The sequence below is a fragment of the Vombatus ursinus genome, unplaced genomic scaffold (genome assembly GCF_900497805.2).
Source record: "Vombatus ursinus unplaced genomic scaffold, bare-nosed wombat genome assembly UNPS02014794.1, whole genome shotgun sequence".
Lineage (NCBI taxonomy): Eukaryota > Metazoa > Chordata > Mammalia > Diprotodontia > Vombatidae > Vombatus > Vombatus ursinus.
The window spans coordinates 30,181,383-30,195,915 of record NW_020954572.1 but is presented as its reverse complement, the minus strand read 5'-3'; the positions used below and the strand labels follow the sequence as shown (position 1 = coordinate 30,195,915).

Here is a 14,533-nt window from a genome sequence, read left to right as displayed (position 1 = left end):
ACTTTTAACTTAAGGTCCAATAGAACATTGTTTCTCCACTTCAGAGTCTTTCAGTCTTAATTGACCCTTTATGCTCAACTACGTAATTTCAATTTGACCATGATTTGGAAGATGAGAAGGGGGAAAATACTGTTCAGAGAGACCAGTGGTTTGACATCCATAGACCTAAATATCTTTGGTACTAAACCACAAAATTATATAAGTGAAAATTTAAGACTTATGTCACCGGGACTCTTGGCAGTCTGCAAGGGGGAAAAGCAGTACAACAGATACCCAGGTTTTGGGTCATGCCTGGTTAGTTCTGTGTTGCTCTTAAAAAAAGAGATATGTTCACAAATGTATGTTCACACATTTATGCAGAGATAGTATGGTAGAAATAATCCTTTTTACACATTACATGTTAGGTTGAAAAACTGTCACAACTATTTGGCCTGGTGTGGTGATGTCATACCATCCTCTACCACCTAGAGTTCTAAGACAGCTAGCACAATGCCATTATAACAACCTGGGATTACATTTTACTTTTAAACAAATTATACTATGGCATAATTTTTCATTTAAAAGGGCCTTCATTCTGGACAATCATACCTTCTGCTCCAAATCTACTAAGAAAAAAAAATCAAATTATATTCTTCATATCCATGAGTACAATTTCTAATACAAAGATAATTTGGTTGAGGTTTCACTAAGTATCTAGAAGTTTTCAAAGAGAAATTAGAACTAAAATGTTAAAAGCTGCAAATCACACTAAGCACCAGCTCTCTAAATATATTTCAGTACTTTGACTTAGGCTGTTGGTGATTTTCTTTAAAATGCGAAGCATGATAAACAAGCTTGCTTCTAAATAATATCCATTAAATGTTTTGTGGCTTCTGGTTGAAAGAACCTATAATGCAGATTACATGGTATAATTAAAAAGTCCCTGTGGAGAAACATTGATTAGAGTAAGTACTCTATCAATAGACAAATGATATTTGTATGAAGCTATTGCCTTATGCTTCTGTGTTACTTGAGTACATATCAATTACTTTCTATTATAGTTAGCAGGAAGGAAGGAACATGTTGGCACACAGAGAAAAATGGTTTTAAAAACTAAGCCTCATGACTATTTTTGATTTATTGTATTTGGAAAAGTAATTTGAGATCACAAATATTGCTTTCTATTCTTTGCCAAATAATGTTGCAGGTGTTCAAGTCCATGACTTGCATACTTTCTAAGGATGCTATGTATCATCTAAACAATACTGCAGAGAGAAGCTCATTTCCATTTCCCCAAAGATACATTTGTGATTTATGGCATCAAAGACTGATGGAAGATTAGAAAATATAGGCCTGTAAACACAAATCAAACTTCAACTCCCTTAGAGGGACACAACTGCTTGCCCTGATCTTTATTCAAACTGTGTATCCTAGATCTTAAAAATGAATTGACTCTTGTCTACAAGTATCATTCTGACCATCAATTCTTGGTTTGATTTACCTTATGATGCTTAAGATTCTATACATACGTATATGTGAGTAAGTAGTAGGAGAGCAGGGAAATGTCCTAGAATATGCCATAGCTAATGTTTTGTCTGTCTTTGTGACTTGGAAAGCAGAAATCTTATACTTTGAAAGAATTGCTGGCAATCAGCTGATCTAGTTCCCTGCTTTCAGGTAGGTAAGATAATATCATGTCCACTTACAGATCAGAAAAATGAGGCCCAGTGAGATCTAGTAATTTGCCTTGCTAGTCTGTCCCACTAGTCAACGGTAAATTCATAATGGTACAAATCAGCATCAAGAAATCTCTTACCTTCTAGAGTTGTAATGGGATCTCATCCATTGTTGGATTGCATTTGTATACTGACAAGCTAGTTTTATAATGAGGTTCTATTCTAATTCATTTTCTGCTCTATATTTCTCTATATGTGTAAAAGTATTGTCTTTCTGTCAAACAAACCCCTGGCCTAGAGGATAGGAAAAAGTATTAAATCAACATATTTGGCCTTGCATGATACTTACAGCTTTATTAAGAATTTGACAATTATAGTAACAATTGATAAAGAATAATTTAAGTTTTGCAATGCATTTTATATAGTTCCTATGAACCTCAGAACAGTATTATGAAGTACTGGGTATAGATACTGTTATCTTAGTTTTATAGCAGAGGAGATTGAGGCTTAGAGAGGTTAAGTGTCTTGCTTAGAATCATACAGTTAAATAGCACAGTAGGTGGGATTTTAACCCCAGGCTTCCTGATTCTACATCCATAACTTTCTACTCTACCACACTGATGAGAAAATCTTAGGACTGGAGAAGAAATTAGGAACCACGATCTCAAATAAAGCTCATGTGTTGTGCTGGTCTTGCTGTGCATCACTTTTACTGGACAGCTTAGAACCAAGAGATAATTCTTACAAAATGTTCTGAGCCCCTGGAAGGAAGGTACCACATTAACTCAAATTGCTCTTTGTTGTTCCTCCCACACCTACCTTGTGATTGCGGCCATGTTTATCCAGAAGAGAAATGATGGATTTTATGTGTCCCTCTGATATCAAATTTAAGGCTTCTGGGCTTTCAATCAAGATGCAATGCAATACCTCCAAAATACCTAGATGAAAATTATAAAAGTCATTTGGACAATTAGTATCCTGTAGTCTTTAATAAAATTTAGAAAGCAAAGAATGAAAATAGCATCCTGAGGGAAAATAAATATCATCAACTTATCAAATCTACTTAATGTCTCAAGATAGAGGATGAAGTTATGTATGATGACTCTAAATCTCCTGGAGCAAAGCAGCCTGTGACATATAGGTAAGTATATTTAATCTCTTAATAAAAAACAATCACTGCCTTAAAACATGAAAAGGCAACTGGAGAGTGTAATTCTTATTTGTTTAAACCAAGACAGTTCTTGATTAAAAGTAAGCATAGGAACAGTTCTACAGCTCATTATAAGTGATGCAAGATATTCAAATTATAGAGATTATCTTTTTTAGCAAGAACCTGGATTGAGACCTTTTGTCATCAACTTCATAGTAAATGACAGGCAGGTAGAACCGCTTCAAAAATTCTAACAAGCTCTAAATTTACTGAAAACAGAAATTGTGTTCTCTTCCCTTTGTTCTGGTACTTAGGGTACCTAGGGCAGTTCCTTGAATAAAGAGGTACTTATTAAACATAAGCTGTCTAATTAACATGTCCTTATTATACTTTCAAATCATAATCTCTTAATGAAAATCCTTTGGAGATCAATTACTTAAGAGTCTTGGTTCCTCAATACCTTCTCTATTTTGGGTTTCTTAAGATTCATTTTTGTTGCGCCAACTACCTACTGGATGTCCTGTATACATATTAAACTGAACAAATCCAAAACCAATTTCATTATCCTTTCCCTAAAACTCTCCCTTCTTCCCAACTTCCCTATTATTATTGAGGATACCACCATTCTCCAAGTCACCTTGGTGTCACCTACATTCACTACATATACCCAATATGTTCTCAAGTTCTATCATTTCTACCTCTGCAACATGTCTCATTTATATATATATTAACTTCTCTCCTCTGACACAGCTGCCAACCTAGTTCAAGCCCTTATCACCTCACACTTGGACTATTTGCAAAAGCCTGCTGCTTGGTCTGCCTGCCACAAATCTCTTCCCTCTCTGGTTAATCATGTACTTAGCTGCTAAAGTGATCTTTCTGAAGTGAAGGTCTGACCATATCACTTCCCTACTCAATAAACTTCAGTGGCTCCCTATAATCTTCAAGACCAACTATAAAATCATCTGGTTTTTAAAGCCCTTCTAAACCTTGCCCTCTCATACTTTACCAGTCTTCTTCTATCTTACTCTCTTCCACGTATAGTAGCCTCCTTGCTATTGCTTGCACACAGCACTCCATTTCCTCACTCTAAACATTTTTCCTGGCTCCTCTCCCCATGCTTAGAGTTCTCTCTCTCATCTCTATCTCCTGGCTTCTGCTGCTCCCTTCAGCTCCTAGCTAAAATCCTATCTTGTACAAGAACCTTTGAACATTTCCCTGAATGCTGGTACCTTCCCTCTAATAGTATTTCCAATTTACCTTGTGTATATTTTATATGTACAAAATTGTGTATATGTTGGTTTCCCCTCTCCCCTGCTCCTCCTTTATTAGAATGTAAGCTCTCTGAGACCAGGTACTCTTTTTGTCTTACTTTGTATCTCCAGAGCTTAGTGCACTGCCTGGAACATAGTAAACATTTAGCATATGCATACTGTTAAAATATTTGAAAAATGTTTGGACATGACACAGATTAAGGCAGAAGAGATGGAAAGCCACAAGGCAGAGAAGAGACTTAGCCCATGAGGACTCTTCCCTAGATATAATTGCTAGAATATCAGCCACATACTAAGGATGAAATGAAGAGGATCAAAGCCTTTCCATGGAACTCCCAGAGAAGTGAACAGTCTCTATCATACAGCCTCACACACTCACAGCTTAGAATTTAGATGCCTACAGAATGCCTACAAGGTTGTGAGCTTTCACTGGTGGTGATCTATACTGTAGTTCACCAATGGCTATGATGGCAAAGACATAAATTAGGATGATTCACTTCTTCTTTCAGGCCAAAGTTGTTTCATAGCACTATCTGAGCAGAAAATGAATGAAAAAAAACACACCCTCATAGCAGTAGGAACCAAAGAAATAGGATTGCCAGAACTAATAAAAGAATGAAAGCAATAAGTAAGATGAGGATACACTAGAAAAAAAAAAAGGAAAAGGATCAAAAAAAGAAAAGAGAAAAGTGAAAAAAAAAGAATGCAAGATAAACATAAACATGCACACAAAAGAGGAAGGAAACTATTATAGCTGTGGTAGTTTGAGGCCTAGAGTTACTTGAGTAGCCATGGCAGGGAATGTGGACCTATTATGAGCTTATAGCTCTATTGCTCTCACTTAGGAGCAAGATAGATTCAGCCCACAGACCTGGGCTGGGGCTTGAAGATGAGGAACCAGGGCAAGAGCTCTGCAGAAGGGCAGTCTATATCATTGTTGTTTGACCCAGGGACAAGTTCATGATTTTAACCCACAGACATGGAGTAGGGCTTATAAGTAAGTAACTAGGTCAGGGAATGAAAAAGAGGGGGATTAGTTTATAACCTCTGTTGCTCTGAACTTACAAAGCTTTCTGACTAGCTGACAAAGGCTGGGCTCACATTGTCTACTAGGGCTCTGATCAGGGCAGAGCTTGCAGGTATTCTTCCCAGTCTCAAAATGGGATTGGGAAACTACGAAGTTCAGACCAGGAGGGCATAGTTGAGACTGTGTCCTATTTTAGACTGCTTACAATCTACTGAAAGTTTGCAGCTCTCAGGCCACCCTTGATATCCTTGAAAAAGAAAGCATTAAATAACCAGAAAAAGCAGTGGCAGGACTCCAGACAATACAGATCACAATCATACAAGTCTCCAATATTCCTTCCAAAAGTGTACAAAGCCTAACCCTGTCATGAAATCCCAATTCAGGATATAAAGCTAGAAGGATGATCAAATGAAAAAAGAAAAGGTCATTCATGATCAAAAATTATTGTGGAACAAGGGATGCCAAAGATACAAATCAAGAGGAATACCTCCACAACATCTACAAGTAAAGGCCTAAAGTGAATCACAGCTTGGCTACAAGGTCAGCTAGAATTTCTGGAAGAAATGAAGCAAGAGTTAAAAAAATGATACTAAAAGTACATGGATTCTAGATGAAAGAATTGGAAAAGAAAAGTAACAGCTTGGCACAAAGAGGTACAAAACCTCAACAACGTAACAGACTGTGAAAATTAGAATAGATCAAACAGAATTATTAACTTCATGAGAATCAAAAAATACTAAAGTAAAGCCAAAAGATTTTTAAAAAATAAAAGAAAATGTATAGACTCTCATAAAAAAAATTTAGCCTGGAAAAGACATTGGGGGGTAGGAGTGGGGAGAGAGAAATCTAAGGATCATTGATCTACCTGAAACAAAGACCATAAAAAAGACCTTGTATGTAATGTTTTAAGAAATTTTGAATGAAAACTGCCTAGATACATTAGAACCAGAGGGCAAAGTGAAATTAGGAAGAATCTCCTCATAACATACTAAAAGAAACCACAAAATGAAAACTCTCAGGTATACTGTAACAAATCTAGAGCTTCAAAATTAAGTAATTGGAATAGACTACAAAAGATATAAACATGTAATTGAAAAAGACTATAAAGGATATGAACAACGATTGAATATTTATATTCTAATAAAACAACTGTCTCTAATAAAAAGTCATGCAGAGAATAAAGTGAAATAGAGGACCTGAGAGTGGTTTTATTATGTTTTGATTAGTTTAAAAGAAGAAAGGAAAGGAGGTGCATGTATTACATGCTAGTGAAGAAAAGAGGAAAATGAGTAGGGGAACTTGCTATATCACATGGTTGAGATAGTTAAGAAGATGACTATACTAAGAAAAGGAAGGGGGCAGGTGGCACTTGCAGCTCATTTTCATCTGGTCTAGTCAAAGAAGGGTAGAAGAGACACAAATAGTTTGGTATAGAAACATTCAACTCAACAGGAAAATAGGGGAAAGGGAGGAGGAAATAGGAGGAAAGGCAGATTCAGGGATGGTTTGGTCATAATAAAAATACACTCTAACCTTAGAGAGTGAATGATGAAGAGGGGTTTAAAAGTAAAGAATAAGAAACTGTTATTGAAGTAGGGGTGGGGGAAGGAGAAGGTCAGAAATTAGTGTAAGTACATAAATTATTATTATATACTTGGTTTCACTCTGGTCCTGCTCAGTTCATAGGTTTTCTCAAGTTGCTCAGAAACTGTTCTGTTCCACATATCTTATGATGATCACACCAGTAGTATTCCATTGTAATCATATACCATCATTTGTTCAGCCATTTCCAAGTTCACCACCACAAAAAGAGCTGTTATAAATATTTTTTTGTTCATACGAGTTCATTTTTTATTTCTTTGGAGGTACAGAACTAGTACTTTTGTCACTGTACCAAAGAGTATGCACAGTTTAGTAACTGTGGGAGCATAGTTCCACTGTGCTAATTCACAGCCTTACGAACAATGCATTAAATATATTTGCTTTCTTTCAGTCCTTCTAACATCTCTCATTTTTCCACCTTGTCAACTTTTTCAAACTGATGAGTATGAGATGGAACCACAGAGCTGTTTTAATTTAGATTTTTCTAATTATTAGTGATTTAGAGCATTTTCTCATGTTACTATTGATAGCTTTGATTTTTTTTCCTCTGAAAACTGCCTTTTCTTATTTCTTGATCATTTATCAATTTGGGAATGGATCTTATTCTTACAAATTTGTCTCAGTTCTCTATATATGTGAGAAATGAGACCTTTGTTAGAGAACATTGCTGCATAATTTTTCCCCCAGTTATCTATTTGCTTCCTTTAATTTTGGCTGTATTGATTTCATGTATCTCTATCTTCATTCTGATTGTGAACTCTTTCCCCATCCATAGATCTGAAATTGTTGGTCCTCTGATTTGTTTATAATAGAACCCTTTATGTCTATCACTTATTTGGAGTTTATGCTGGTATATGATATCAGATGTTTGTCATTACCTAGTTTTTTTCAGGTTACTTTGTAGTTTTCCCACAGTTTTTATCAAATAGTATATTTTTAAACCAGATGGTCACTGGATTGATCAAATACTAGGCTATTGTGTTTGTTTCCTTTTGCATATTATGTACCTATTCCTCTCCACTGATAGCTCTATTTCTTAACCTATATCAAAAAATTTGGACCATTATCATTTTATAGTTTGTTTGAGATTTGGTACTACTATATTTCTTTCCCTTCCCCTTTTTTTCATTATTTCCCTTGAGATTCTTGATCTTTTGTGCCCCCAGAGGAATTTCTTTATTATGTTTTCTAAATCTAAAAAGTTATTTTTTAGTAGGTTAACTGGTATGGCACTGAATATGTAAATTACTTTAGATAACATTGTCATTTTTATTACATTTTGCCTAGCATAAGCAATAATATTTCTCCAATTATTTAGATCTGTATTTGTGCAAAGAGTATTTTCGTACATTCACATTCATATGTGTGTTTTGGTAGGTAGAAACCCAAGTATTTTATATACTCTGAAATTACTTTGAAAAAAATTTCTCTATCTCTTCCTGCTGAGTGTTTCTGGCAATATGGAGAAATAATTGGTCATCTGTATGGGTACATTTCATATCTTACAACTTAGCTGAAAGTCATTTTTAATTATTTTATTTGACTGTGTAGTATTTAAGTGAAATATCATATGATCTGCAAAGAGCAATAAGTTTGTTTCCTCTTGGCTATCTTTTCTTTTACTTGGAAGCTCTAGATTTTGTCAATGAGATTCTTACTCAGTAGATTCTACTTTCACTTTGTCCTCTAGTTATAAAAGACTTTAATGTCTCTAAGCTCTGTTTTTAGTCATAGTTTTCAGGAAGTCCAACGCTAAAATATCAGCCACATACTAAGTCCAATGATCATTAAATTCTCTCTCCTTGATCTATTTTGTACATCATTTGTTTTTGCTATGAAATATCTTAATATCCTATTTTTCAGGCTTTTCTTTCTTTTTATATTGCAATGTTGTCTCATGGAGTCATTAACTTTTATTTGGTTCATTCTAATTTTCAAGTGGGCTGCTGTTTTGGCAAGTTTTGCTGTTTTGTAGCACTTATGCTAAGGTATAAATTCTCTTTTCAAGTCTTTTCTTCATGTCTCTCATTTCTTTTCTAACTCTTTCCTCTGGTGCTCTCATTTCATTTATAAAATCATTTAAACTCCTTTCTTTAACTTTTTCTTTATTTCCTCTGGGAATACCTGGAAGAATTCCTGACTTCATGACCATGCCAAAACTGTATTGTTCTTTGGTATTTTGCTTGAAGACATACTAGAGTTATTCTCTTCTTCTGAATTTTAGTCTTGGCATATTTGTCATCACAATGGCTCTTTATGTAGGGTTTATTTTTGTTGTGGTATACTCATGCTTCCATCCATACTTCTCGAATTGAGACTTTGTGTTAAGGTCAACTTCTGCACACTTTTGGAAGAAATATCTGGGCTTTGTTTTGCCTTGTATTTTATTCTTTTGAGTCTTGTTGACATTATGAATTGGTCCAGACATTCTAGAAAGCAACTTCCAGAACTCTGCTCAAAGAGTTACTAAACTGTCCATATACTTTGACCCAGCAATCCCACTACCAGGTCAACTATAACCCCCAGAGAAATCAAGGAAGAAAAAAGAGACTCATAGCACAAAAATATTTATATCAGCTCCTTTTGTACTGGCAAGGAATTGAAAACTAAGGAGAATGGCTGAACAAATCATGATATATTAATATGATGGAATATTACTGCTTTGTAAGAAAAGAATGATTTCAGAGAAACTTGGGAAAACTTGTTTCTTACAAACTGAGATGAGCAGAACCAGTAGAAGGATTTATAAAACAGCTACAACAATATAAAGCCAAACAACTTTGAAAAACTTAAAAATTAGGATCGATGTAACGACCAAACACAGTTTCAAGAAGACCAAAAATCCAGCATGCTATTGACCTAACAGAATAGTGATGGATTCAAGATACTAAAAGAGATATACATTTTTGGCCATGGCCAACTGAGTTATGTGTTTTCCTTTACTATGACTATTTATTATAATTTTTTTCATTTTCCCATTGGAAGGAGGGCAAGTGGGAGGAATGAAAAAATAAATGCTTATTAATTAAAGTAAAATAAATTAAAAGTTTTAAAAAGATGGAAGATGGAGAACTTCATAGAATCTACAAGCTGATAAATGACAAAATGAAAATCTGAGACTGACAAATGAAAATAGTTTTGTGAAATACAACCTTATCTGTGAGAAATTCAGAACCTTATTTCTGCCTATTAAGGTTAATATATATTTTAGTACTATGTAATTCACTACAAAGTGACCAGTTGCAAGAATCTGACATGATGTCCTCTGTAAGAAAAAAGAAGAAAAAATGTTTTGTTTTACCCAATTATAGGTTTACTATCATAATCTATTTCTTACCTGAGGAAGATTCCAGCCTGTCCAATTTACTAATCAGCCAATCAAGGTTATTGGAGAACTGAGCACAATTATTTCTGTTACCACGAATGAGGGCAGCTGAAAACAAGATAAAATTTAATCACATAGATAAGAAGTGACTAGTAATAGCAGCAGACCTGTGAACCTACTGAATAAACATCTTTAAGAAGATTCCTTGATATTTAAATTGGAGAAAATAATCCTTCCCACTTCATCCCTTCGACAAGATTACATTTTGTATTAGAGATTTCCAAAAGAGGAAGCACTGAGGATCAGGAAGGCTCTGGACTTTGCTTTTGAAGACTTAGATTGAAGTCCTGGCTCCAAAACCTAATGTATGACTAGGGGCAAGTAATTTCCCATATCTAAGTTTGTTTATTCATCTGCACTATCTACCCTATTTACCTCACAGAATATTCTCTAGGAAAGTGCTTGATAAACCTTAAGGAGCTACATCATTATATTGTTTTACAAAACTGACATTGAAAAAGGTTTATACCTTGTCTTTCATATAGTTAAAAATTTCTGAGTTTGATTCTTCTCCTCATTTCTTTTTAAAGGCTGAGGAATCTGCTTACTTATATTTTCTATTCCTAGGTGTTAAGCTAAGGAGGAAGCATCCCTATAAAGAAGGAATATAATTATTGCCACTTAAGAACAGCTGTGAAGACTAATAGTCCAAGGCTGGCAAAATGATCAGTATGAGAGTAACTTAGGACTTTATTCTGCCTAGTAATATACAATATGGTATTGTAGATAGGCATGATATTGGTACAATATTGAAGAATGGTAAGCGCATAAGGTGAAAATCCATGCCTTAAAATTTGCTTTCAGACCTATGTTTCCTCCTTCAGGAGTCAGTGGAGGGCAAGATCCGAATTAAGATCTCATAACCATTTCTAACTCAGGGAACTAATGAATCAATCAGTCAACAGGTATTTTATTGAATCCAAGTCCCACTTAATCCTGGCCATCCATGAAGAAAAAACAAACTTATTTCCTTGTGCTCTGATTCATACAAATAGCACACTGACTCTTAGAAAAACCTCTAGATGGAAGTTGGTCAGCTTGTCTTTAGCTTAAAGATGCTAACCTGTTTCAGGGTACTACCAATACGTTTTACTGCAGAAAGTGGACTATGCCAACTGGTTTAATAATTTTTCTTGAATCCTCTCTCCTCTAAAATTTGATTATCAGGAGCCCCTGAATTTGTATTATTGTGTATTATCATAGAAACAAACTCCACACCACAAATTCAGCCTTTGACTTTAACAACTAGCAAAGGAAAAAAAAAAAAGGAGTAGCACTGGTACATGCTTAAGTCCATGTGTGTGATTAACCCTCATTCTCACTAATACTCTATGTTTGTACAGTGCTTACAGTTTGCAGTCTTTCACATACATAAAACTTTACAGTAGGCCCCTGAAATATTTAAGGCAGTTATTATTATACTCATTTTATAGATGCACAAACTGATTCTCAAAGAGACAAAAAATTATTCATGGAAAATGGCTAGTAAACAGGAGACCCACTTTTTCTCCAGGTCATTTCATTCCTACTTCAGTGTTCTTTCCACTAATAGAACAATCATATTGGCAAGTCAGCAGAAAATGGCCACAAAGTGGAAAATGAAAAGATACAGCTTCAGATTTTAAAATAGTAATTTTCTTTGGAATGAGAACAATTCAAGGAATCATAGTGTTACAATTTGCTTGTCCAAACAACTTGAGAAACTGATTAAATGCCTCATCCTAGGACACATCCAATTGGTTGCCGAAATGAGACCATAACATAGATATAGAGACTCTCAGTCCAGGGCTCTATTATACTACGCTGCTTTACCTTGATGATGTTAAAGCACTAGAACTGCAATTCATCGGCATAATTCATTGCTGGATATAAAAAGATGGGTTGAATACTCAGACTTGCTAGGTAGGCTTTGCCACTTCAATTTTGAACTGGGAAGGGAATATTCATTTTTTAATCCACTTTGAATCTCTTTCAATTGAAGAAATTTCCTATGTACTCACCTAGCAATTGGTAAAGGAGGTTCAGAATTTCTTTCCAAGCTGTACCACTTTCTTCCCTTGCAAACCCAGTAAAATGTGCTACACTGTTGTAGACATTTAAACGGTCAATGCAATTTAACACAAGGGCCAACATTCCCTAAGAAAGAAGATGGGGAAAGGAAAAAATTCCTGCTTAGAAAATCTGTATATTTCTTTTTCACACCTTTCCCCTAAACATTTCAAAATTTAAAGCTGAGACTGCTAATATGCAAATGTCTCCATTGTGTGTGTATGTGCTTTTCTTAAAAATATATGCACTTCTATGCATCAGAGACTTAAATAGCATACATTTTGGGGATGAATCAGCAATCTCCCTTGATTTGTTTGTCCCCATGTGTTTAACTCAATCCAAGGACATACTGAAGAAGAAAAGAGTGTGAATGAATCTCACAAAAGCCTGTTTTCCGTTTGGTGTAAAATGGATCTGATTCACTTAGAAATAGTGTTAGATACAGTACTTTGCAATTTTAAAAAAATGAATAAACTCAAGTAATTCCATTCAAACACAGCAGAGGACATTCATGATTCCTATAAATAAGGGGCCTGATTAGTGAAAAGAAGATCAAAACAGAATTTTTCAGCTACACTCTACTACATATAAAACAGCTACATTATACATTTATTCCTGAATATTGAATAGAAACACCAAATGTATGTGTCAGCAGCCAACATGACAAGTGAAATTCCCCTCTGGCCCTTGTCTTGGTACTGACTTTGGGAACCAGAAGGTGATAAAGAAGCACACCACAATTCAGTGCTATAGAAGTAGTACTCAGCTACTAGTTATTTTGAAAAGGGAGGTACATTTTAAATGAGCTTTGAATAGCATACATAGTATTAAAGCATTAAATACAATATTATTTGCATGTACCATCTTGGTTAAAAAAAATAAAGGGTCAGTGTAATTGGAAATATCAAGTAACCTTGATCTCGAGAATTCTTGTGATCTCATTTCATCCTTTCTCCCCACTATTCTCAACTTTCCTCCTCATACAATGCTTGCTTAGAACTATAAATCTGAATAGCAATTTATTTAACATATTTGGATTCTAAGGGCAAAGCACAAAGACTATCTAAAACTTTACTTTTAAAACTCACCTCTTCTTTAAACAGATTCTGTCTATTTTTGAGTGACCTGAGCTTGTTTTGCTTATCTTCATGTTGCATCTCTTCCTCTGGAGGCTGAAAATAGGTGATCAGATCTTGCAAAGTCTGAAGGACTTCTTCTATTGGCAGAAGGATGGGTGCAGCAGTTCGATTGTTTCCACTAATAAAACAAGAATTGATACTGGTTCAGGGTCTAGTCATGAAACAATGGAGTTCACCAATATCTTCAGTAACCTAGAGAAATCATTTAACTTCTCTGCATACTACCTTTCCCTGGGCAAAGATGATCATTTGTCTCAGGGTTATTAGTACGCCCCTGACTAATCAAAACAATTCAGTTTGGGAACCAAAGGTTAATCAGAAGCAAGTATTCACATTTGGTTTAGAAGATATTTTATTCTACCTGTATAAATTATAATCAATATACTCAATAGTCAATAGCACAGCTGTGATTTTTCAGTGCTTCATACACAACAGTAGCTCAATAAAATCTGAAAGATAATTACTGTAGTGCATCACAAGACAGTGACGTTCAACTAAGTGATAACCATTTCATTAATCCTTGAAATCCTATAATTTTAATAGAGGTAAACCTAAGTTTTTTTTTCTTTTAAAGAATCAGCTTATATTTTTTTCTTTCAATTTTATTAATGTCTCTTTTGATTTTCAGAATTTCCATTTTGGTGTTTAATTGGGGATTTTTAAATTGTTATTTTTAAAAAATGTTTTAGTTGCATGCCCAATTAACAGATCTGTTCTTTCTCTCTTTTTTTTGATATGAACATTTAGAGATATAAATTTTCCACTAAGTACTGCTTTAAAGCTGTACCCTACAAATTTTGGAATATTATCTCATTGTTGTCATTCTCTTTAAAGAAGTTATTCATCATTTCTATGATTTGTCCTTTGACCCACTCATTCTTTAGGATTAGACTAGTTTCAATTAGCTTTTAATCTATGCTTCCATGGACCTTTATTAAATTAAATTTTTTTGCATTACAGTCTGAAAAGGGTGCATTTAATATTTCTGGCTTTCTGCACTTGGAGGTTTTTATTCCCTAATACATGGTCAATCCCTGTGAAGGGAGGTATAGCTGAGAACAAAGGTATAATCCATTCTGTTCCCATACAGATTTCTCCAAAGGCCTATCATATCTACCTTTTCTAAGACTTATTCATCTCTTTGACTTTTTTTTCTTATTTATGGTTAGATTTATCTAGTTCTTCAAGGGGAAAGTTAAGGTCCCCCACTATTATAGTGTTATTGCCTATTTCTATAATTTATTTAACTTCT

General features: G+C 34.6%; 1 protein-coding gene across 1 annotated transcript in view; it reads right to left on the bottom strand.

Annotated features, from left to right (window-relative positions):
• The window catches only part of RYR3 (ryanodine receptor 3), a 579,223-nt gene that overhangs the window by 396,340 nt on the left and 168,350 nt on the right, over nucleotides 1–14,533 (bottom strand). The window contains exons 13-16 of the mRNA XM_027869916.1: nucleotides 13,231–13,399; nucleotides 12,094–12,229; nucleotides 10,046–10,141; nucleotides 2,475–2,593 (exon numbers count right to left, since the gene is read on the bottom strand). Of these exons, the coding sequence (XP_027725717.1) occupies nucleotides 2,475–2,593; nucleotides 10,046–10,141; nucleotides 12,094–12,229; nucleotides 13,231–13,399 (520 nt within the window). The remainder of the gene's footprint in view (nucleotides 1–2,474; nucleotides 2,594–10,045; nucleotides 10,142–12,093; nucleotides 12,230–13,230; nucleotides 13,400–14,533) is intronic.